Genomic DNA, 19,757 nt, shown 5'->3' with positions numbered 1-19,757 from the left:
AGCAAACTTAGCAGGAACTTATCCCTCTGACTCTGAATCTTCAGCACCCTCTGAAGTCCATCTCATAGGATATGCCTTAAGTTCCAAATCATCTTTCCTTTTTATGACTGCTTCCAAAGGTCATACTCCATTCCACATATTCTTTGCAGAGCCCCATTGAATACATCCAAACTACAGAACTGAATGCCCTCAAAAAGGTAAGAAAAAGCACATGATTGCATGTATTTTATTCTTTAATAAGATATAAACTATACAACACATTTTTTTCATTGTGTCTCTTACATTTTACTAAAAAGAAAATAAGTAGTAAGGCAATGAAGCTGTCACAGAATATTGCTTCAGCTTTTAAAAGTTCAAATATAGGGAATCCATCGTGTTCTTCTTAAATAACTGAAAGACAAGGGACCATACTGGTACTTTACCTTTCAACTTTTCAGTCTGCTCTTGAAGACGGTTTTCAAGATCTAATTTTTGATTTTCAAGTTCAGAAACTTGCTGTTTAAGATCTGGGATCACCTTTTAGAGGAAAAAGAGATTTATGTATCTCAGCACCTTCCTTCTTTCCAAATGCCTGCAATTGTTCCTATAAATAGGACTTCAGGACCTTCAACTGAAAACAGTCAAAACCAGAGGAGAGACTCTGGGGGAGAACTGCTACCTGCTTGCCTGACTTGTTTAACTTTTCTGGAGGCACCTGCTGCTGCCCACTGTTAAAAATGAAATAGTGAGCTAATCAAATTGTTGGACTGTCCCAGTAGTACCATTGTTCTCTTACGGTTTAAAGGAAATTACACCACAGCTTTAATTTCCCCAGCTCAATTAACAGTGGAAAAAAGCCTTCGATATGCCATAATTTATTTTTTTAAATAACATTGTAAATAACTTTTTCTTATGTTTTCAATTTTCGTAATTTTGTTTTGAAAATATTTCTTCAATTATTTCTCAGAAAAACTATATGGTATATGCTATTTTCTGGAATAATATCTGTTCCTTGTGTCAGACAGTTTTGCACAGCACCAATTACCAGACCCTTCAGCCGTGCCTGCAGTTTGTTTGGCGTGTTTTGGTGTGCTTAGCTGCCCTCTGGTGGGGAGAGCCTCAGAACTTTGAAGAGGCTTCTCAAGAAAAATCTCAAATCGGGTTTATGCAAAAGAAAAGGGAAAAAAAAAATCTCTCTAAGGCTGCCCCAACAAGCTGCACAGCTGGACAAGAAATTTGGCTGCCTCCTTACACACCACCCCAAGCAGGCAGGGAAAGAGCCTTGTGGATGTGCAATCTTAGATGGCCCCATTTGTTTGAGCCTTGAGAATTCAAGGACATGACCACAACATTTTGACTGCTCTATGCCACAAACACATTTGGATTGTACTACTACACTTTGATTACTGCACCTTGACCTTACCAAGTTTTCTGAAGTCAGCCTGCTAACTTCAAGTCGAATACCATCATTTATGTCATTTTCCTCCCGGAATAATTTTTGTAGATGATTAATATCTTGACTAAGGTGTTCAACTTTAAAGTTCAAACCTTCAATCTCCTTCTCATATATTTCTTTCTGAGACTGGAAATGACTTTCCAATACTCTGTTAAAAAAACAGGGAGAAAGAACATGGCAGATGCAGAATGACCTTGGTGAAATGGGTCAAATTTAATATGAGGTGAAAACAAAGTACTGTGATTAACACAGAGATATTCCATTACATCACCTGTGCATTAAGGGAGCTGAAAGTTAGGCATGATATATCAGAGGAAACACATTTCCCTGACTCACACATACACACTTACTTAAAGTTTGTTAAACTGATTTTAAGCTGCTCAGCCCATCATATAATGTAGTGTTTGTCCATTTCTTAAACAGAGGTTCAGTACTGCACTGTCAAATTAGTTACTCACTGATCTTTCAATTTATTTTCTAGATCACAGCTTGGAGTTATGAAAACACTGAAGAACTGAACGAACCTTGTAGCTTTTTTCAAGCCCTCATAAGCAAACCACAGCTCTCCATCCTCATTTAAGTGTTCCAAATCCTCTGTAGAGAGTCTGCAATGCAAGGCAGCACCATGAGTGGGCACGTGAACAAAATGCATCTCCTAAGGTTTTTTTAAGAGACCTCAGGACAAAATTACCTGCTTCTCACATCTTCAAAATCATAACTTTCAAGCAGCTGTTTTGTAACTTCTGACATCTTTTCTGTAAAAATAATTTAAAAAGAAGTTTATTACATGAATTATTTTCTCTGCACATTTCAAATTAAGCTTACTTACAAAAATTACACAAACCTCTTCCTAAATCTATGAGGTTCTTTCCTGCTACTTGGTTAATTATCTGATTTAATACAAGAATACAATCAGGAACTTGGTTTTACTTTGGGACATGTAGGTGAACAGACGCCCAAAGGGAACACAACTCAGCAAGTTATTTAAGCATTGGACCTAACTGGACATTATTGGACCTAAGGCTAAAGGTGAAGGAAAACTTCATCAGATAAGGTACTGTTTCCACATTCTTAGGCCTTGACAAGATATTTGTTAAGCTTTATGTGAACTTCAAATTCCAAGCGAAGTCTAAATTATTAGTATTGATTTTTAAGCACAAAGGAGAAATGTTTGAAATCAGAGGTTTTTCAAAGGGGTACACCAGATCTCAGTATTCAATGACCACTTTGTAAAACTCAGTTGTTGAATCCTTTTTTCCCCCATGTGATTAAATATATGGATAGAATGAAATCACTGTGGGATGGGAAAGAGAACCTGAGTTTTGTCAAACCTAACAGAAGAAATCCATTTAAACTGTCCTCATGTCATAGTTGGTAAGTTCTCTGCATTATCTGGTGTGTGGCTTACCCCTCAGTTCTCGCTTCTGTGAGTGGGCCTGCTTTTCCACATCCAATTTCTGTGCCTGCAGTAGCTCGATTTCCTTTTGTAACTCAGGTATTTTCTGAATCAGAGAAAAATTAGAGACTGAGGCAAGGAGTGAAAAATAAGGGCTGAGTATCAATTAAATCATAAGAATAATTATAATTAGGAACAGGCTAATATGGTAAAAGGCTTGAAATGTGTTGTATTTAAAGTATCTGGTTGTCAGGCATCAGAGCAGGAAAAAAATGTGATGTACTGAAAAAATATGTGCTTGTGCCATGGAACTGACTCAGAGAAAAAAATGGGACTTTACACAGAAGTACTATTTTCAGGTTCAGTTTATAAATTACATTTATGAAAAATCCCCTGAGAAACAAATACATTCTCAGGAAAAGGAAGAAAAAAAGATCCACACATTTAAATGTATAAATATTCAAGCACAATTACTCTTGAAAACATGTACTGCAGTAACTTACTCATATTGTGTACTACATGAACACAATTCTACATAATGGTGTATCAAATTCAGTTTATTAACTACAACATGTTCTAAAGGTGCACTGAAGATAAAAAAATTAGTGAAGATAATCTATAAATAAAACACGCACATTCTCTACTTGCTCTATCTAGCAAAGACTCCAAAATGAAATATGCATCATGCTTCACACCTGTGCTTGTTTTGTAAGCTGTCCTACTTCCATTTTCAAGCCATCCTGAATGACAATTTCTTGCTGAATTTGATGTTCCAGCTGAGTTTTTTCTTCTTTCAGAATCTTAATTTCTCCCTTGAGCAATTCAATCTCCTTTTCATAGTCCTGCTTCTGATTTTGGAAATTTTTCTCAAGTAACCTAAAGAAGAAAATGGAAAGGTGGTTTTATTTTTCTACATTCATAAGTGAAAGAGTGGGCTTTGTTTTAGTTTTAATTTGAAGGACATGTTTTATTGAAGAAAACTTTAATGAATCATAATTGCTTGAAAATGCTATCCTACATGCTCAGAATCAATCTACAAAATGGATGATAATGGGAGAGGAATGTCCACAGATTTCACTACATGTAATTCAGATGTTGGGATGGAATTAAAGGCAAAACTGAGTTTTTTCCACTTCAAGGCTAATTCTCTAACTCTGTGAGTTATCCTGCCTGAGTAGCTTTCCACTACATTTATGGCCACAGTCAGCACTGAAAAAGGACAAAGCAACAGAAAGCCCTGTGTCCTGCTCAGTAAAACATTACAGGAAGCTTTCCATTTTCCACTAGTTCCTGCTGGACTGGAATGGCTTCCAACATAATATAGATAATGGGCAAAGCAGAAAACTGCAAAAGAAGTCCTCTTAGTACAGTCTGAAGTAATTGGCAGCTGAAATCAGAATGAGCTGGAATATTAAACAACTTCCAGACATCAGGACTGTGATTGATTGCACTCTGCACTTCAAAAAACAGCATTTTTCTGGTACCTGAGGTTCTCTGTCTTACACTGGAAAAGAGTTATTGGGAAATAAACTCTTGATTCAAGAAAAGCACGCTGCAAAGCAACAACCATTTACTGAAAAATAACAGGATTTTACTACTGCAAATGAAACACCAAACCAGGGGGCGGGGAAAGTTCTTTCCCTTACATCTTTAACCAAATGTCCTTGTACAAACACTACCTTTCCCTTATGCTGAGTATTTCAATTCTGCCCTTTAAAATTTACTTCACAGGAATTCTGACTGGCATGGCCATCAGCTGCTCTTCCAGTCCTGACCAAATTCTGAGGATATTTCTAAAGAAACCATTAGGTCGAGGTTGCCTTTCAATTCTTAGAAAGACACATGAAAAGACAGGAAACTGAAAAAACAAGAACAGTCTCATCGTGATTTCCCTCATGTGACTGACCTACAAACAAGCATGTGCTTTCCTAAACTCTACATGAAGTACTTCAGGAGTAGCATTGATGTCCAAGAAGTTGGATGGATTCATAAGGGATGTCAACATTACACATTTACAGCAGGAGAAAGGAAGGTAGGGAAGGAGAAAAAATGAATGCTGTTTCAAAGGAATAAAATTCAGATTACGTACATTCGCTGTTTTTCTTCTTTTTGTACATCATTGAAGAGTTGCTTCGTGAGGTCATCCATTTTCTCTGTCAAAAGATATGTCAATGTTTCAAAGACTTTCATGCAATTATGTACATTTATTAAAACAGTATGACCTCACTGCGAAGTTCTGTTTAAGTAAGTAATCCTTAACACATTTTGAGGCTGAAATTACTCTCTCAAGTGCCAAAAATTATCATGGTACGTTTTATAAGGAATGCTACAGAATAGAAAAGGTTCTATTCAACACCAAATTGTTATTCCTCTAAAGTATACTTGATCTCATGTGCTGTCTGTGTCCTTTGAAGCTAGATTCCTAAAAGCAGTATATTGAAGGAACCTAGGAAGCTACACTTTGAAGCAATACATGTGCATGAGACAGGAAGCATAAGAGGAGGAAAGCTTTTTCTATTGAAAGAACAAATTTAATTTAATTATTAAATAAAAAGCATTTGCACTACACATTCTAAACAAGAACTTCAATTAATGTAAATTCAGCATTTATATTGCTCTTATTAATACAAAAGTAATTTACTGTTGCTGAAAACTTGACTTTACAAATTTACCCCACTACAATGCCTTTGAAACTCCCTTTAGCTATTGTACCTTTCATTTCCTCAGTTTTTTCTTGGAGCTTTATTTCTAAGGTCTCTTTCTGTTCTTGTAATTCTTTATTCTGATTCTCAAGTTTTAAGATTTTCTGTGCACACAAAAAGCAAGCATAATATCCAAATTACAAAGGAGGAAGAAATAGGTCACAGAAGATGTTACATTTTAACAAGCATCTATGGACTTTCTTCTCTGCTGCCTCCCACACACACACACATAAAAGTACAGTTACTTAGCAACTCTCAAACCATGTATTTGATAAATCCACTAACCAAAAAAAAAAAAAAAAGATTTATAAATAAAAGCACCCAGATGGCAATTATAATTTACCTGTTCACTGTCCTCTTTATACTTTTTCCCTTTCTCTTCGTATGTTCTCTTCTGAGCAGTTAACTTTTCAACGTCTGCTTCGAGTTTCTGAATTGTATCTGTGTCATTCATATGAGCTGAAGCCAAATTGGTCAATCGTTCCAGCAAACCATGATTTTCTCTACTCTACAATGAGCAGGACAGGTTAAAAGGAAACAAAAAAATGCACACCTGAAACTGTTTCATAAAATTTTGAAGGGAGCACCTGACCTACTTCTGCTCACCATTCCATACCAGTCATGATTATTTCAACCAGGGACTGTTTCCATCAATTAGATTAAAACTATCATTGTAAAGATGATTTGGCTGGTATGGATTGCTCTCAAAAATAAACTGCAAGATAAACATAATGTGAGATTTCCAAAAGTTACTAAGTATGTTGTACCAGAGCAGTATCTCACACATCCTTCATTCCAGCAAGTAACCCGATCTAGAGATTGGATGGACTACTTAAGAAACAATAAAAAAAAGTTCACTGCAGATTCTTCTCATCTGCATAACAAACGCAGAAATATAAGGAAACCCTACGGGATTCTTTCTACCCAGGATATAGGAAGTCTAGTAATTTATTATAAGGAACCATATTCCTTGCATATTCTCCTGTCTTCTCAAGTAACATACGGATATTTAAACTCACATAAGCCTCTAGTCAACACAAGCACTTCTACTAGAACAGATACGATTAAGAAATTAGTACAAATCATAAACTGACTGGTTTCTCTCACCTGTTCCTCTATCTTCTTCTGCAGTTGCTGAACTCTGTATGAGAGCTGGATATTCAATACAAACCGTCGAATATTCTGGAACCTGCGCCGGGCAAGCCACGCACGGGCGTATTTCTGAAGGATCACAGCCTTCTGCTCTTCACGCATCTTCAAATAAAATATTAACATCTGTCTGTAATTATCCATGGCTCAATCAGCAGCAACTGTAACAGTCTGTGGGTCTACATACACTGGTAAGCACGATGCTTCTCAAGGACGTATCAAAATACTGAAATTACCAGACTGCAGACACATTGAGCCACTGTAGTAATCACACAAAATTATCTGCATCAAGTAGAAACCAGACAAAGTTCTTGGCATCTATTGTGATCCAGTGTTTTTATAGTAACAATACAAAAACAGAGTAGAAGATATGAGAAGAAGACATGCAAGAGGTAAAGTATTGGGGACCATTGTCCTTGTCTCCACTTTTCTCATAGAGCAACAGCTGTTTCTAGTCACTGAAATTAAATTTCTGATAAGCTTTACCTTCCGATATTTTTTTCTTGCCAGAAATCCTCTTGTATAAGCCTGTATTGTTACAGCAGCCACATGGATGAGCTGGCAAAGTCTACGGACCAGGTAACCTCGACAGTATTTCTGAATAGTTATAGCTGCCCATGTTTCCTTCAGATTTCTTGCAGTTATAGCTTGCCTTGATTAAAAAGACAACAAAGTTTACTTAGGTCACATTAGATTTCTCATGTTCATTTCTTTGGTCAGTCAAATCAAACACCCACACACACCCACACCCACACCCACAAGATATTGAAAAAGGTTACTGAAAACAACAACAAGAAGACACTGAAAACAGGCATTTGCTGTTTTTCCTTCAGTCAAAGTGAGAGAGAGGGAGTTATCCACAATCTTTTTCATCTGTCCCCAAGCAGTCATTCTGGTCTCTTTTTGCAAATTTCCAAGCCTACATAGAGCCATCTTTCTCTCAGTCTGTTCTGTGAATGACTGGTGCAGTTTCTTTGTTGCATAACTCCTTGCAATCATTTATGCATACTAATTTGTAGATCCCTGTAAGTTGGTTTTCCTTTCTGCTCCCTGATGTCTTCTCTGGCCCTGAAGATAAGCAGTAAGCCCTTGCTGACAACTGGCTCACATATCATCAGCTAAGGACTGAGCTTACAGGTAGAGAGGCCTCTCAGGAATCTGACAGACAGCATTAGAAACCTGTTAAGAGTACTTTCTTCATATCAGCTGAATAACTTGAACATTTTCAAGTCAATAATTGCAATCAAGAGGAAATGAAAATACAGCCTGAATTGCTCTGGGCTTTAGTTTGATCTCCTATCTGCCTTCAGACACACCCCAACAGCAAATTCATTTATCAGCCAGGAGTACCGTACTGTCCGCTGCCCCCGGAAATACTGCTGGATAGTAACAGCTGCTTGCTTTGTGTGAAGGTATTTCTTCCTCTGCAGCCAGCCTCGAACACTCTTTTGGATCATGATGCATGCATGCCTCAGCTTATCTGATCGCAGTTTTTCTAAGTAAGCAACCTGTCCTGCTCTGAAAAAGATTTTTGTTCTCCCAAACTGATACTGGTTATGATCCTGAAAAAGAAAACAGTAGGTATACTAAGTTTATAGTTTATTATTGTAGCCCAGACATTCTCTTCCTTTTATAAATTGTCACTTCAGGCAAGCTCTTCTGAAATGACATGATCTTGCTAAAGAAGAATATCCTCTCTGTCCTCTTTGTAGATAAGAGTATGTGGGGAGAAAATCCACTTAGCAGGAAAGACCCTGAAAATTACATAAAAAGTTGCACACTAGCGATCTAAAATTAAAGGGAGGTTTTGGACTTATCATCAAAGCCTTGAAAACAACCTCTTCACCCCCTTCTTCAAGTCTGCCAAGGTTCCACGGGCCCAACAATATCTTTTGATGCACAGTTCCAGCCTTGAATCAGTGAGCTGTGTGAGCAAAAACTCAGGGGTGAAGCTGCTTTTAAGTTCAGGCTTTCACCCTTGGCCTGTGCCAGAGCTATGCAGCAACTGTGCCTGCGTTTGGTGTTACACATCCCTGAGTCTGAACTCACTCCTGACATGCTGACTTGAGTTGCTGGCTAGACTGGGACCAGCCTCAACACTGCCAGCTCGTCTAACAAATAGGAGTGACGTGCAAAACAGCACATTTTTAGAATAGTTCTCCAATATGCTCCATTCCATCATCAAAAGCCCTCTTGTGCTTGTAACACTTGACAAATGTATACCATTTACTGTTCATTGGTTTATAAATATAGGTAGAATATCTCCCATTTTGCAAGTGACAATGTTAAGCACAGAGTGTTTAAATTCTCTGCCTATGGCCACATCACGACTGCATCACAACACGAGGTTACTGACTCACAAGCCTAGTACAGCACACTAAATCAGGATAAACAGTAATAATGTAAATATCTTTCCTATTTGAGGAGAAATACTACTCTTGACAAAAAAGACTTCTTATTACTAATAGAAGCTGCAATACATCTGTGAGTTGATGCATACAAACCAACCTGGATTAGCCGCTGCAAAACAATCTTGCAAATCTGCTTCTTGTCATTTATGGAGAGCTCCTGCTGTGTCATAAGAATGCTGTAACGGCTGAAAAACTCAATGTAAGTCCACCTGGAAAATCAAAAGTTAACAGATTAATTTCATCTCACCGACAATTAACTATTTTTTGACACAAGGAGGCTCACTGCCATCCCTACCTGGATGGGTAGCTCTGTGCACTAATTCGAATAGTTTCCAAAACACCACAGGCTCGTAGCTGCTGAGTAACTCTTTTTGAATCAAACCTAAAAAAGCAGAGTTATATTTTACATTTCTGCTGGGTGTGACATGCTGTAATAATTAGAACCATTCAACTAACTGGATTTCTATTTCAACACTGTTCACACTTTTTCTGACTTCTAAAGCCCTTTTAAATATTTCTGTGAACAACAGGTATGTTCACAAAGAAAATGGCAATGGGTTTTACTCCCTGAGTATGAACTGGTGCTAGTCCATACCGTACAAAATATGCATCAACTTAAACCAAAGGTGGGCAACCTTATCCCTAAATATGTTCTGACAAATACAGAAACACTAATATCCAACTTGAAAAATATCAGGATAATAACAATTTTTGAGGTATTGTTGACAGGTATCAATAACTATTACAGAATTATTCTATTTTTGTAAAAAGACAATTTTTTTTAACTTTAGTTATCTTGAAAGGAGAAATATGTTCCATATGGGAAGTTGTTCAACAATAAGAATTTAACTTGCTGACACGTTGCTGCAGTGACATGGAAAAATACTCTTTTAATTTTAAAGGTAATAGAACAGCTCAACACCACTAACATACTTACTCAAAAGGCAACTTCTCATCGTTTGGCTTTATGCACCGTACATAATGAGGGGTGGTTGCATTGAGTGTCACCATAAGCAAAGACAAAGAATTCCGGAACTAGAAAATACCAGACACAACAGTTTTGCTGATGAAATATTTCCAGCTAGGCAAAAAGTCAAATCTTAGTCTTTTAATTATTTATTAGGTTTTGGCTGGACACTGGACACATATTCTTAGTGTTTAGATCTTAAATGTAGGAAATTGAACAGTACTCCTGATGTACCTAGGAGTCTCCTATGTATAACTTAAACACACCTACTTATACCCAGTCCTGGAGCACTGCACTGTGGCTGGTTCTGGCTGTCCTGAAAACTGGACAGTCCCCCATGAACAGTAACAGGATCCAGTGTGACACTCTCAGACCGCCCAGTTCCTTGAAAGCACAAGCATCATAAAATGGCACATTTCTGTAGTACCTTACTGCCAACAGTTGTCCGGAGCTGCTTGTTGGGTGACTTGAGAACAGGCCTTGCAGATTTGATGTTTATAGTTGAACTGAAAGGTGAAACGGACACTGGATTGTCTTGAAAAAAATTTGCACACAGATGAAACTAAAAGTGTGGTGAAAGAATCAGAGTTAAATACTGTGTAACTGCAGCAACATTTCATTAAAAACTACATTTACTATAACATAAAGTGCAGACCCCTTAATGCTTAGGCCAGGTATTGCAGGACTTGGAACTGGATATTTAAGCCACAAGCAAACAACAATTGAAGAAAGAGTTAGAGTGATTCTGAGCCTATTGCAAAGCACTTACACATTTCACAGACAAAACTCAGCAGCTGTTAAGGCAGCCTGCAAAAGCTATTTCAATATGAGCAAATAACGGACATAAACACAGAGCAGAGTTAAAAATAAGACCACTTAAGGTCATATTTTCACAATATGTAATTTAAGAATATGTTTTCTGGTCAGGTGAAGTTAACTTCTTAATAGTAATTCTGAAGTCTCAAGGCTGTAGACTTCAAAGGGACAGGGCCTTCAAGCAGATGGGAAGTGGCAGGCACATACAAGACATCTGATGTTTTCCTTGCCCTAGCATTCTCTTAATCTCTTTTGAAGAATAAACAAAGGTAGTTGTTAATGATAAACTACCTATCAAAGCTGCACATAATGACTACAGGCAAAAAAAAGTTTTTCAGTTACAAGGATTACAAAATGGTCTTCAAGGGAGATATTAAAAAAAGCCCTAACTGGCAAAGTAAACACACATATACCAAGAAGTTGAACACTGTGGTTTTTCATCTTTTATATTATTTTTATGTTAAAAATATATTCTTGTGTAATATTAATAAAAATTGTCTGAATTAATTGATCCAACCTATGAAAATTTTATATCAAGTATTTTAAAATCAGATCTGAATTAATTCCAGTAAAATCAGACATTCAGAAAATTAGTCATTGCTGACTGTTCACAAACCTTGCTCTCTTTCAAGATTTCAATCAATACTTCATGTACTGTATCTCTGTTTTTTTCCAGAAATCCTTCACATTTATATTCTACCTGTGCAAACAGGCAAAATCATTAATTTCTCAGCAACACATAAACGGATAGCAAAACAGTAATTTTTACTCTCTCAGCTGTGGTAGCTAAGAGCTTTTTATTAGTCCTAAACATGATGGCTGAAATTCTTCTTTTCACAGTTCCATTGTCTCAAGATTGCATACATGCATATTGCAAATTTAGAAGAAAGACACACTGTCAGAATCCACTATCAACTGCAGTTTCCTTCTGCCTTCATTAGTAATTTCTTTCCTCCTTTCTTCATTACCCTATGATTTCAAATCAAAATATTAAAAAAGGAATACTACATTTGAAATGTAAATAACTGAGATTAAAATGAGTATGGACTACAGTTGTAACTATTCTATTAATATACTCTACTCTTTTTCTGCTTTTTTATCTTGATGATTTATTTTTATACTCTCCAATTCATTATCTTAATCACTTCTTATGTTTAAATGGTACATTACAGACACTATTACCAATAAATAAATAGTGCTATGTATTGAAAATAATTTTACAGAAGTTCCAAACAAGTATGGCTAATATTTCCTATTTTCTAAGTCTGTTTCTTTTCTGAATGAGCTATTACTAGAAACATGGTGAAATATTACTGGGTTGTTTACACTCTACCTTATCAGCAAAGTGTTGAATGATGAAAGACGTGTTTGACATCCTCGGCTTTTCAAAGAGTGCATTTTTATTGACAAAATTATTATACAGCTTTTGAAGCCAGTTTTCATCTTTTCCATGAGGTAACTGTAAAAATGAGAAGGGTGTTCTTTAGCAAACTTGTTGGACTGTTAAGGGCAGCAAAACTGCTTATTGTCAATAAATACTCTGAATAAAACATCTTCAGTGAATTACAAGGCCTGATAACAACCAGTTTTTCTGTCTTCAAACTAACCAGTGGCTCCCTGTAGCAAATCATTTTATGAAAGAAGGTTGTATTAATCCACAAATTTGCTATCTAGAGTTAATTCTCTGGTGAGTCATAAATCATTTTGTCCTGAGAGGATGCTACCTGCAAATGGGGACAATGTGATCCCTGAGAATGCCAGTAAGCACCACATATTACCCACATTACTCCACGGTCTGGATTCCAAGAAGGACACATTGCCAATATCACCAGAACAACTCTTAGAGACCATTCTATCAGGGCTCAACTTTCCCTGACCTGTTGCTCCATGGCAAACTTACTTCAGCAGGTTTGGAAGCCTAAAGGAACTACATATAACACAGAAAAGAAATGGATTAGGAATTTCTACAGTCAGGAGAAGACACAGGGAAAAAAATAGTAACACTGAAGAAAGAAAAGCAAGGATGCAACGTTGGTGCATTCAACAAGTACTTATCAAAGAGCAAGACTATTGGGGGCTATTTTGTATCAAAATTAATGATTCGTGGAATAACTTCATTTTCAAAATATTGGTGGAATAGATCCCTGGAGACTGAGTAGTCTAAATTCCTGCCTGGAGCAAGACTACCACCAATAAACTGCTGTTTGAACTAAAATCCAGAAAATGTCAAAGGATGAGGATCCCACTGCACCTCTGCTTAACCTGTTCTAGTACTGCACTACCCTCACAGTGATGAACTCCAGCTGCTGGGTTGTCTTCTAGGTAAGAATCTCATTTTAGGTTCTTAGTTCTACAACAGCAAAATAGACTAAGAGGCTTACAATTAAAATTATCAAATAGAGGGCAAACCTTAATGTTCCTTTTATGAGGAAAATGCTCTACTTCCAGATAAAAGGACAAAATATGGATTATAAGGCCAACTTGTAAAAATCTATGTAGGTTGTTTTTTTCTTTTTTCTATGAGCTCTAAATGCAAGAATTTTTAAATTACCAAGCACTCTTCATCCAGAAGTTCTAAAATTCCCATTTTTGCTTCAATAAGGTCAATGACAGGTTGGTTGTCATAGAAGTCTATTAAAGTCCATGGGATATCTTCCTTCATATATTCTTCTTGTTCAAGTTTAAAGACATGCTGGATATATGGAAATTATACAAATGTAAGGTTACAACAATCAAGGAAGAAAATAAATACAGTGTGTGCATGTGAATGGTTGTATACATAAAACAGAAAAAAAATATTTTGGACTATATTACATGTTTGTCTTTTAAGAAAATAAACTCAGAAATTTTCATATGTATATGTGTATCTATGCATACTTTTAAAAATAAATGTTTATTTATTACTCGATAGTCGCTATCCAGAAATATGCATTACTCAAGCACAAATAGCATTTGCTAATATCCATTATTCATAATCTAAAAACTTAAAGAAAGTAAGATAAAGAACTGTAACAAACAAAAGAACATACCAGGTTAAATTGCTGCTGTAGCTTTTCATTTGCATAATTGATACAAAATTGTTCAAAACTGTTCACATCAAATGTTTCAAATCTGAAACACAATTCAAATAAGAAAAGAAAAAAAATCCCTTGACATCGAAATCAAATGCTAGTATCCTTAAAAGATTTTGAGGCTATCTTAATGTTTCCAAGAAAATTAACCAGCCATAAAACTAATGAAGATGTTAAGGTATTTCAAAACTTTTTTAGAAGTTAATGTTACCAGATATAACAGAGCTAAAAAGAATCCATAGTTAAATATAAAAGTATCATATCAAAAGTTAAATTTAAACCTCATTCACAAAAGATACTAATATTTATAGTAGCTGAATGTTTCCACTACTCTGAATGCTAAAGAACTTATATGATCATGACCTTTTAGTAAAACAATCCCCTCCAAATCCATTACCAGCACAAACTGAAAAATGCCTCTTATCAACTCCAAAGAAAAGGCACAACTTAGAATTTAATTTGTTTCCAGAGACTGTCTTACCCATAAATGTCCAAAACACCAATAAAAGTATGTTGTTTGCCAGAGAACTGCAAAGCTTGGTTAATTCTTTCCACAATAAAGTCAAATAAATGAGAGTAGATCTTCTTTGCCAGAGCATCCCTTGCATTAACAGCCTGCGCTCTTGTCATTGGCTTTACTACAGTCTCTGAGGTGGTGATAATCTTTCGGTGGCACAACCATCGGGACATTTTGTCACAGTTTAAACCCAGAAGTTCACAGAATATATTGAGATGTTTATCTTCCATCTTTAAAAAAGATAAATAAATATTATTAGATTACACTTATTACATTAACTGCCATCTAGACAGTGAAATCCTTGCACCGCTGATATCAAACTATGATTTTTATTTTTAGACAGACAAGGGGCTGTGTTTACTAATTCATCCAGCAAAGTATCAAGATGAGCTGAAGCAAGTAATACTGGATAGAACTCCTGATACAGGAGAGAAAAACTTGGACTGGGTGAGATGCTTTGGATTAAGACACCGAAAGAAAGTTACTTTAGTCTGTGTTTAGGTGTTCTTGCTTTTTAGACTTGCACAGCTTACTGGGACACATTCTGAGCAGCTTTGACAAAGCTCTGTTTCCTGTATCCTGCTGGGAGTCCCAAACGGCTTTCCCAACAGCTGTGGATCAATTGGATATGGGGTACTCTGAGCCACATTTTGCCTTTTGTTAAGACTTTCTGAATTTGGGCATGAAACAGCATCTGTGTGGACTCTCGCTGTGCCTCTGTACAGATGAAGATGGAGAAATCAATCAAGTTTAGTACATGAGATTTAACACTGCTCAGAGCCCCAGATATGAAAGAAACTATTGCTAAAGGACTTCTGGCACAGAATACTATAGAAAATGTTGGTATCTGAATGAGCTACTTCCTTACACTGATGGATGATCTTTCATCTCCAGCAGCTGCTATTTCCACATTGCCCAAGTGTAGGATTGCTGCCAGCATTTTAAAAACATCCATCTGAAAATCCCCCTTCAGACCTAAAAAACAGTTCTTGATTACTTTAAATACCCAGAAACAGCACAATTAATTAAAATAGAACAATGATGGACTACTTGCTTTGTTGTGTAGCCAAGAATTGTACAGCATCTCTGAGGAGTACTATGCAAATCTTTGGTTCTGCCAATTTTCTGCCTGTCTGATCCCATGAAAGATTAGGCATAAATTCCTGTACCTCCCCAAGTGCCAGCTCAAGTCTGATTTGGCTTTCACATAAGCCACACAGGGGCAAAGAAGCTTCCAGTTCCACTTCTGTCACAGTATGTTAGCTTAAGGGCCAAGAAGGCTCTAGCCCTCAGTGATTCTGCCCATTAACACCAATTGCTAATTGCTCCTGCCTAGTACTTTTAAAATGCACCAACAGTACAATAAATAAGCTACAGAAGAAATTATTTTGGTAGTTACTGCTAACAGTTTGGACAGTTCAGAAACAAACCACCTTTGCCCATTTCAGAAAAAAAAGAAAAATCTATTGAAAATACATCCCCAGGAATTTACCCAATAAGGCAAATGTCTTCTGAGTTTCCACCATATTTGCTCTGTCATCAACTCCTTCTATTACAGTGTTGCCACCCATTCGTGTGTAGTTAAATTCTTCTGCACTTCCTATAGATAAGAAGCAAAGTTTGTAATCCTGCAAAAATTAGGGACTGGGGACAGCCATTTGTTAAAACTCTTTATACCAAAAAATTAAAGATGATGGCAGATGACAGCGTTTCAGTGATGAGCTGGAGGTCCTCTTTTCTCTGAGAGAATTCCATGAGCCTAACTCAGTTATGTTGACAGAAATCAGTATTCATAATTCCTAGAAATCTTAATATTGCATCTAATAAACAATGGAGACTGAGTAAACATATACCTATGGTCTGCTTCTCCCAGCTTCTCTGGGATAAGTGAATCTGTAGATAAGTGAATCAGGCCCCTAAACTGTCATGGTACCTGCCACTACAGAGAATATGACAATAAGGTTTTCAAAGGCACTTAGGTACTTGATTGTGCCCTATTCAAGTTACTAAGGATTTGCTACCAAGTTGAAAACAAGCAGGATTAATAGCTAAGAGACTTAAAAACGCAGGTCCCATTTTAAGGCTGTGAGATTTATGCTATAAAGCACTTAACATCCTAGCATTTGAAATCCCAGCCTTAAAAATACTGCACTGCAAAAATGAACAGCAGATTATTTTCTTGAGACCTACCCAGTTTAAGATGTTTATATTCAGGCTGCATAGCAGATGCACACAACTGATAAAATATATGGTAGTTTCTCTCATTCTCTGACTGTAAAATAAAGCAAAGAATAACAATACAGAAAAAAATTAACAATAGAACAAAGAAACAAACAAACAGAAAAACATTTCATATTCAACACTATTGTAAAGTCATAATGATACCCGAGGGCTAAATTCTGCTGCAACATAGTTTGGCAACAAAATGTTCTATATTAAAATGGCACATCTTAGATTTCAGCATGATCTTTGGAAGTGATACATTCAAGTATACTTTATTTCCATTACCAATACACTGAGTTCTTTTCCCAAGGATGTTACTCTTATAATTTCTTCAGCTCCAACAACCGTCTACTCATATGAACTGTCAAACACTGTAACGAACAACTGTGTAGGAGTGTCAGCTGAAACACTGCCCTGTGGTAACTTAGAAACCCCTCCACTTCCAAACCATCCTTCAGGCAGCAAATAAATAGAAATATTTTTTCAGTGTACTTAAAATGTTGCAATATTATTAATAAAGAAACCCTTGTGAAAACAGTTTTATAAAATTAAATGCTTTCTTTAGTGTATCATCACAATTATGCCCTGACTCTGCAGTGAGTCACATGCAACAAGCCTTATAAATTTTCAGCCAGTTTTTTAACAAGACTCTCTCTGCCCTACATATGCTGTTCCTTTCCAGATACAATTGGCATGTGTTGCTGTTGTGACAGTATGTTACAAATTTCTCAAATATTTCTTGCACTTATCTCAGGGAAGTGTCCCTGAGATGCATTCTTCACTTAGCATAAGGAAGAACACGGAGTAAAATAGTTTCTTTTCATAAATAATATTATCTCCTTTTAAAAAATAAATCAAATGCTGCTTAGACACACTATTCAGAACTTCACATAATATTTTCTATATGAAATCAATAAAGTATAGTAAAGTATAGTGCTTTTGTAGCTATATTGACAATGACTATTTTAAACTTTATTTTACCCACCTGAAAAACAACTCTGGATTTCTCAAGCAGGTATGTTCTCATGTTAGCTCCAATGATCTGGTAACTCTGATCAAAGCTGATTTCAGTGTATTTTCCAAATCGACTACTATTATCATTCCGTGTGGTTTTTGCATTGCCAACAGCCTACAAAAATTATAAACTTCAATGATTTGATTTACTTGGGTCTTTCATAAGAATAACTTTGACAAAACTTGACTCAACTGAAAGTTTCTAAAATCAAAGGTGCTCAGGGATCAATCTCGGCACTGAGTTGTGTTGCTTAAATTTTGAGGCCCAAAATTGAAGGCAAATCTCAAGTCAAACAGTATAATGCTACATAAATTGAGAGTTAGAGAAAGTATGTTTTCCCACCATAAGGAACCTTAGCTGGTTTCTATGCAAATTAATAAAATCAAACAACTTGTTCAATATTGTTTTCTCATGATCTAATATGTGGCCAGACAACACTCTGGAGGCAAAGCAGTGCCTCCAAAGGGCCACCAGTAACTCAGACAGGACCTTCCTGAAGCTGACTACCCCTGTCCATCAGTAATATTCAGAGGCTAAACTTCTAAACTGGATATCTAACTCAAGCAGATAAAACATTCCTAAAGACTTCAAACAAAGATTCCCAGTAGCTCACGGAATTCTTTCCTTGATGAGTACAGGCTTGACAGACACCCTCTGAAACTTACCTCAGTTATTGGATTGGATGCCAATACTTTATCCTCGACGTGTGCATTGCTGCTTGACTTGCTCACAGTGGCAAAGTATCTCATAGTGTATCTTGCAGACACAGTCTTTCCAGCTCCTGATTCCCCACTGACTATAATAGACTGATTTTTGTTATTTCTAGAACCAAATAATCAGAGAGTTTAAATCAGACATGTCTAAAATCATGTATAAATATAGGAATTATAAATTTGAAACAAAAGTTTGAAATCACAGCTGTGGTCAACTCTCATATATCAGTTCCATCTTTCATCTGTTCTTCTCTTACTCCTCTTCAGTTCTAATCCCTAGGTTGCTGTCATTGCTATGCACTGAGCTAAGTCAGTGTTTTAGCCCCCATCAAGAATGAAAATAGATATGAACTCTAGAAATTCCTCAGCTGGTCAAGGAATTTGTCCTCCTTTAGTTAAGCCCCCTAGTCAAAGGTATTCTTACTAGCCAGTGGCACATACAGAGTTAAATTAAATGACAATGAACACTGCCACTAGACTTCAAGTGTTATTTATGTACGTTAAACAATATACTGAACCTTGCCATTTGCTTGTATGCTTCTTCTGCCACAGCAAATATATGTGGATCCATGTCCCCCATGTTTTGCCCACTATATGCATGGATAATAGCATCTCCATATATTGGCAACTGCTTATAGGGGTTTATTGCAACTAAAATTATTCCTACAACCAAGGGTACAAAACAAAAACAAAACACAGGTTAGTTAAACGAAGTGCTCATTTTTGGCAACAACAGTTAAACTGCTACAAAGCAGCAATATTTTATAAACTAGGTAGGAGATACTGATCACCAAACAAGTCTATACTCATACATAAAATCAGTTAACATGAGTTAAAATATACTTAAGGAAAATATTACTCACAACATACTGCAAAACAACACAAGATATTTTTACTTTTTTTAAACATTGCATTTTACTTTGCTTACCACTGTATGTGTAGATAAGCTTGGACTCCACAAAACGAACTTTAAGATTGTGTAGAACAGCTGGTTCATGGAGATAACTGAGTGCAGTGAGATCATTTTCACCAACAAGTATGTCAGGATTTCGTAGGGGTGGCAAAGTAGCTGGATCAACAGGGTAATTCAGTTCCTGTCAACAAAAATTACTTGAAACATCATAAAATGCATTATGTTTGCATAAACAAAAACTCATCTTCAATCTTTACACAAAGTTACAGAGTTGATGGAGCACTGTCTGATCTTCTATTCCATCAATTCCATACATCCCACTGAACTTGGGGGACTTGGAGCTCTTTGTTGCTTATGATAAAAAAAGCCGCATTCTCTTTATTTACATTATTTTGTATTGAAATCTGTAAAAATGGGTAACACGTTTAG

The 19,757-nt window shown here is 36.4% G+C and overlaps 1 protein-coding gene across 1 annotated transcript in view; it reads right to left on the bottom strand.

The window, feature by feature from the left end:
• MYO5C (myosin VC) overlaps positions 1-19,757 on the bottom strand; it is a 33,209-nt gene that overhangs the window by 10,368 nt on the left and 3,084 nt on the right. The window contains exons 3-30 of the mRNA XM_050309620.1: positions 19,344-19,509; positions 18,934-19,078; positions 18,368-18,524; positions 17,673-17,816; positions 16,655-16,736; positions 15,957-16,064; positions 15,333-15,439; positions 14,429-14,694; positions 13,906-13,987; positions 13,428-13,568; positions 12,210-12,335; positions 11,493-11,576; positions 10,488-10,622; positions 10,031-10,128; positions 9,389-9,475; positions 9,191-9,302; positions 8,033-8,244; positions 7,169-7,334; positions 6,641-6,787; positions 5,877-6,041; positions 5,544-5,637; positions 4,921-4,984; positions 3,527-3,707; positions 2,844-2,937; positions 2,127-2,190; positions 1,960-2,040; positions 1,403-1,583; positions 423-516 (exon numbers count right to left, since the gene is read on the bottom strand). Coding sequence (XP_050165577.1) covers positions 423-516; positions 1,403-1,583; positions 1,960-2,040; positions 2,127-2,190; positions 2,844-2,937; positions 3,527-3,707; positions 4,921-4,984; positions 5,544-5,637; positions 5,877-6,041; positions 6,641-6,787; positions 7,169-7,334; positions 8,033-8,244; positions 9,191-9,302; positions 9,389-9,475; positions 10,031-10,128; positions 10,488-10,622; positions 11,493-11,576; positions 12,210-12,335; positions 13,428-13,568; positions 13,906-13,987; positions 14,429-14,694; positions 15,333-15,439; positions 15,957-16,064; positions 16,655-16,736; positions 17,673-17,816; positions 18,368-18,524; positions 18,934-19,078; positions 19,344-19,509 — 3,583 coding nt within the window. The remainder of the gene's footprint in view (positions 1-422; positions 517-1,402; positions 1,584-1,959; positions 2,041-2,126; positions 2,191-2,843; positions 2,938-3,526; positions 3,708-4,920; positions 4,985-5,543; positions 5,638-5,876; positions 6,042-6,640; positions 6,788-7,168; positions 7,335-8,032; positions 8,245-9,190; positions 9,303-9,388; positions 9,476-10,030; positions 10,129-10,487; positions 10,623-11,492; positions 11,577-12,209; positions 12,336-13,427; positions 13,569-13,905; positions 13,988-14,428; positions 14,695-15,332; positions 15,440-15,956; positions 16,065-16,654; positions 16,737-17,672; positions 17,817-18,367; positions 18,525-18,933; positions 19,079-19,343; positions 19,510-19,757) is intronic.

The sequence above is a fragment of the Myiozetetes cayanensis genome, unplaced genomic scaffold (genome assembly GCF_022539395.1).
Source record: "Myiozetetes cayanensis isolate MyiCay16 unplaced genomic scaffold, myiCay2020 scf14, whole genome shotgun sequence".
Lineage (NCBI taxonomy): Eukaryota > Metazoa > Chordata > Aves > Passeriformes > Tyrannidae > Myiozetetes > Myiozetetes cayanensis.
The sequence above is the reverse complement of the archived record's forward strand: the minus strand, read 5'-3'. Positions and strand labels throughout refer to the sequence as shown.